Here is a 5,696-nt window from a genome sequence, read left to right as displayed (position 1 = left end):
TTGTTTTTAGTGTTCTTGGCTAGCACAGTCCTAAAGACTTAGAGGTTGCCCGTTCGACTCTAATCGTGATCCTAACTATAATTGTTCTTTCTCGTTTGTAAAGTGAGTTCACCCATGGATGAGGTGCTAGCTTCCTTGAAGCGTGGTAGTTTTCACCTGAAAAAAGTTGAACAGCGAACTCTGCCTCCTTTTCCTGACGAGGATGATAGTAATAATATCTTGGCACAAATCAGGAAAGGGGTAAAATTGAAGAAGGTACAGAAGGAAGTTCTCAGAGAATCCTTCACGCTTCTGCCTGACACAGACCCTCTAACACGGAGCATCCATGAGGCTCTTAGAAGAATCAAAGAGGCGTCCCCTGAGTCGGAGGATGAAGAGGAGGCTTTGCCTTGCACAGATTGGGAAAACTAACAAGTAAATGGTCCCTACTTTCTTTAGTAGCATTTGGTAATATAGGTTTCATAGTAGATGATGAAATCTGTTAAATTTTATGGTTGGGGTTTATTTATTATACAGCTCACTTAATAGCATTGATCATGGATTTGTAAACTTTAGGTTTTGTGTAGTTTCTTGAAACTTAACAGTAAAGCACTTTTCAAGAAGATACCTGGTATGTAAATGCTGTTTATATCCTGCTCATTAATAATTTCTACAGTATAGATATAGCCCGAATAAAGAGGATAGTTTCATTCCAGTGAAGTGGCAGTCTTATTTCTTGCTTTAAAAATAGAAAAGGCCTTTTTTGAGTGAAGCATTTCAGGTACAACCTGTTAGGTATATTGAATTTGGATGTCTTCTTAGCTTCCTACAAAGGAATTTTCTGAGATCAGTTCATAAAAATTATTGCATTGCCTGATTATCTAGCTTTCCAAGCCTTTAAAATGAAGGTCTATCATTTTAAGGCTTATCATAATTGTTGCATGTTACAGATAAAATTGCAGCTAATATAATAAATATGTAATAAGTGTTTCTTATTGAGTACCCTTGTAGGTTCTGGTTATATATACATTTGGCATTCTCCTAAAGTAATAGTTGTTACTGAACCACACTTAGTAAGATAATTATGTAGTCCTGTGGCACAAATCATGCTAAATATAGAGTCAGTAAAGGTAACATATGCTATAAATAGTATATAGAGAACTGACAGTAGTGATAGCTGAAATATTATAAGTTGTGCAAACTGCAATGCAAATATTCTATTAAGTATCTTGATTGCTCTCTCGATGGACGATATTTCTGTGGTCTTTACAACATTCACCAAAAGTGGAGGGAAGACACCTAGCCCTGGAAGGAAAGTAGGTGAAGGAATAATAAACTTTTTGGTCAACGAAGTGATTCTTAAACATGCTTGATTATAAGAATTACCTGGGGAGCTTATTAAAAATGCAGATTCTTGGCTTTCACTCACGTGGATTCTGAGTAGATCTGATGTCTATGCAGGCATACCTCTGATTTTGAAGACTTAATACAAAAAAGGTAAACTGTGTCAGAAATTCTTTATATTAATTACATTTGAAAGAGTGCGAGATATATCAGATACTATCAAAAGCAGTTTTACCTGCTTATTCGTGGATGGATCCATCAGGAAAATGTAGATGTTCTTCTGCTGTGCAGCCCCATCCCTCCTCTGCCCATCAGCCTCTACACTAATCAGTAGCTTTAAAAAAAGGGCGGGGGTTGAAAACGTCCCATTCCCCTTGAGTGGGTATAGATGACCTTTGTTAGTGCCCTCCAGGCAGCATTCAGTCACACACTGCCACGGCAATTAGGCCGCTGGCATGCCTTTTCTCCTCTTTATAGAAGAGGAGAATTAAAAAAAAAAAAAAATTTATACAAAATTACCATTTTGTAGGAACCAGTGTTTTGGGTTTTTTTTTTTTTTTTTTTGCTTGTTTGTTTGTTTTTAAATATTTTATTTATTTATTTATTCATGATAGAGAGAAAGAGAGGCAGAGACACAGGCAGAGGGAGAAGCAGGCTCCATTCCGGGAGTCCGATGCGGTACTCGATCCCGGGACTCCAGGATCGCGCCCTGGGCCAAAGGCGGGCACTAAACCGCTGAGCCACCCAGGGATCCCCGGAACCAGTGTTTTTGAATTGCCAAGTAATTTCAAACCATTTGTGCTGATACGTGTGTACACGTGCTTTGCAGAAGTATGGAGATACAGTATTGCATCTGCTCAGTGTATGAGCACGTCCAGAGATAGAGGATGTCTGACCAGGAAGCCTTCCCACACTGGAGATGTGTAGATTCTCTCCCCCTTCGTGGTGTGTCCTACCCGTCCCAGTGTCTGCCTCTGCCCGGACCTACCATCTTAGGCACTAACTGGCTAACCTCAGAGTGGGGCCTTCACATAATAAATGAGTGTTTCTGTTTTTTGGTCACAGCTGCTGGCAGTAACGCAGGTGGGGTATGTTCCCCGGTGGCAGGAGCTCAGGCCAGTCCCCCTCGTCTCGGTTTTCACCAGTCCTGCCAGATCCTAACACATAGGCACAGCAGCAGCATTTCCGACATGCCCATGCGTGGTAGTTATTTTTAGCTTTAGGCTACTAATTTAGCCTTAGAGCCAATGTTAAGAGTATGTCCACCATGAATACCCAAAATTTCCTGGTTTTGGCTGATTATTTACGGCTGGTATATGTATTATAATGAAACAATGAAATACTCCCCAGCAACACAGGAGTTCAGATACCTGCAAAGTCGGTTATTTATAAAAAACAACCTATCCCGTACCAGAAGCAAACCGTAGGCCCGTCTGAGCAGGCAGTGATAAAGGAACTATTCCTCCTACCTCGTGTGTGGTCTTGGGAAATGGTTTTTAAAGACTGAACTTCAGAGCTTCTCTACAGATGGCTAAAAACACTATAATTTCTATTTCCTATTACAGATCAGCTTCCTACAGATCTGAAATCATTAATTAGCTCTTCAGAAAAACAAGTAATTTCTCAAAACTTCATGAAATAGTCATTATCTCCTGTTCTGCTGTGTCTTCCTTTAAAACTCTTTTAAGAACTAGTCGTAGGTAAGCGTGTCCTTGAAGGAACTTTCTAAATGTAAGGGAATACATATCATTATAGAGGCTTCATATGGAGTTTCCAATTGGTTTTCTGCAAGTTCCTCTTTTTGAGCCATGAAGTAACTATGTGATGGCACTGATAGAAATATGAGGCATGTGTGGCTTGCTCGGTCACTTAAGCATCTGCCGTTGGCTCAGGTCACGTTCCCAGGGTCCTGGGATGAAACCCCAGTCGGGCTCCCTGCTCAGCAGGATGGCTGCTTCTCCCTCTCCCTGCTGCTCCCCCTGCTGTGCGCTCTCTGTTTTTAAATAAAATCTTAAAAAAAAAAAAAAAGTATTAGCCACAGATGTAAAGTTACCATAGTTACCTTAAAAAATAAATTTTTTTTGAAATTGATCTCAATATTTTATATGGTATATCCAAAATAATGTATTTCAACATGTATCAATATAAAAAATTCATGATGTAGTTTACATTTTTTAAATGTAGTCTTCAAAATTTAGTGTGTATTTTATACTTGTAGCACATTTCAATTTCGATGCTAATCATTCAGTGGTTAAAGTTGAAATGTCCTACCAAAACAATAAAATTGCATTCAATAGAGAAATATTTTAATATTTCTGCTTCAGATTTTAATTTAAATCAAATTAAAAATTCATTTTCTCAGTCACAGCAGCCATGTTTCAGATGCCCCAAAGCCACATGTAGCTACAGTATTAGTTAATGCAGAACTATAATAAGTTAGGACTCAATTTATGTCCATGTCCCTTTTTATCTGATTAGTAGCTCTTTCATATAAATGCTCCTGTGACATGTGTTCACCATAGATCTCAAGTACAACTACTCTGAAACTTTGCTAAAGCATCATTTAAAGACTAGTACTAATCCTGTCCTCTAAACGTCAGTATAACAAAAACTCACTTTCTAGCGAATTTTTAAAATATTTAATTCTAATCTGGCATTTTATGAGGCTGATATGTTCAGTTGTATTTGGTCATTTTTACTGTATAGTTTTGACATAAAATTAGAGTAAAAGGTATAAAAGTGAATCTAACATACAATCTTGAAGTGATCTAAATCATATTCAAGTTACTTTGTTTTCATTTTTATTGCTTTAAGAATACAAACGCATCTTTTGTCTCCTATATATGATCTCTACAAATGGTCATTTATAAGAAAAAGCAGTGTTCATCCAGATATTGCAAGTTGTATGGGGATATATATGCGTTTACAACATGATACATTTAACATGGCATATTTTTAAAAGACCACACTATCTTCAATAAGTCTACATTTTTTAATACACTTTATTTTTTTGTTTATAAACAGGTGACTCAACAGAAAAAAAATACCTTCAGTTGAAGATCAAAGATTTGTTTTTGAAAAAACAAAATTTTAAACACGTGATTTCCCAGCTGGATTCCATTAGATGCAAAAAGTGTGTTGGCTCAGTGGTATGAAAAAATGGAAGCACAATTGGCAAGTTAACGCTTTTCCAGTCATTCCAGTAGTTGGTGGTTAACATGAGTTTTAGATGTGCAATGCTCCTGATGCAATGAAGAAAAGGCCTTCCAGAGATGCCTGTTTTTTTTTTAAGCACCTTCCCCTCCTGTCCACCCACGTACATCCTTGTAGTGGCCGCTAAAGCTAGGTGTTGTTCTAAGTTGGAAGAACAGTGGGCTGACAGAGATCTACTGTGAGCTGTATTGGGACTGCTTTGAAATCCATCTTTCCACGCACTGAATAGTCCTCTGCTTGAAAACACAGAGCTGCTTCCATATCAGCTTTTATAAATAGTACAGCACTCTGAAAAAGTTTATCATGATAGCTATAGGATAGAAATTGGAAAGAATCAGATGGAAATGCCCTGAAAATTTCCATCTTACTCATCTCCAGAGGAAATTTCATAAAGATGTTCAACATCTGAAAAGAAAGATAACCACGGAGATACACTTAATGTGTTTACCACAACATGATACATTTAACATGGCATATTTTTAAATTTTTTTTTTTTTTTAACTTTTTTTATTTATTTATGATAGTCACAGAGAGAGAGAGAGAGAGAGAGAGGCAGAGACACAGGCAGAGGGAGAAGCAGGCTCCATGCACCGGGAGCCCGATGTGGGATTCGATCCTGGGTCTCCAGGATCGCGCCCTGGGCCAAAGGCAGGCGCCAAACCGCTGCGCCACCCAGGGATCCCAACATGGCATATTTTTAAAAGACCACCTACTCTCACACTTTGTAAGGTTTTGAAGTAAAAATTTCCATGCTTTTAAATAGCTCTTCATAATTGTGAATTTATAATAGTTTGGATTTCATGTGCAGCTTTGTTTATGAAAAGCAATACTTTGTAACTTGATAATGTTTCAGATTATTTTTAGTCTCTTTGTTTGAACAATTGCTTGATTAGTGTAATTCAACATGACTTTCCTATTGAGAATCAAAAATGAGGATTCAATAATAGGGATGCAGATCTTAAGTCTGTTTAACATGCACCATTTAAGTTTTTTATGCTCCGCAGTGAAGTGTGCCCTTACAAACATGCAGAAAGTAGGCAGAAAAGCCTCCTTGGCTGGCATTTCACTATCTTCACAATGTTATGAATGGAATTTTGGAAGAGAGCCTTTGTTGCTATCAGTAGACTTTTTAAAACCTATGTATGTAGTTCTAGGTGCTG

General features: G+C 37.8%; 1 protein-coding gene across 2 annotated transcripts in view; it reads left to right on the top strand.

Annotated features, from left to right (window-relative positions):
- JMY (junction mediating and regulatory protein, p53 cofactor) overlaps positions 1–5,004 on the top strand; it is a 100,322-nt gene extending 95,318 nt beyond the window's left edge. Inside the window, exons 10-12 of one of the 2 annotated variants that reach the window (XR_005356827.1) lie at positions 104–414; positions 2,889–3,023; positions 4,348–5,004. Coding sequence is in view for 1 of the 2 variants with exons in the window: in XM_038532473.1 (XP_038388401.1) it covers positions 104–411 (308 nt within the window). In the remaining variant the exon portion in view is untranslated. The remainder of the gene's footprint in view (positions 1–103; positions 415–2,888; positions 3,024–4,347) is intronic. The other variant, XM_038532473.1, reaches the window with a different exon arrangement.
- Positions 5,005–5,696: the final 692 nt, after the last annotated feature.

Source organism: Canis lupus, chromosome 3 (genome assembly GCF_011100685.1).
Source record: "Canis lupus familiaris isolate Mischka breed German Shepherd chromosome 3, alternate assembly UU_Cfam_GSD_1.0, whole genome shotgun sequence".
Classification (NCBI taxonomy): Eukaryota; Metazoa; Chordata; class Mammalia; order Carnivora; family Canidae; genus Canis; species Canis lupus.
Note: the sequence above shows the minus strand (reverse complement) of the source record. Positions and strands in the feature narration are given on the sequence as shown.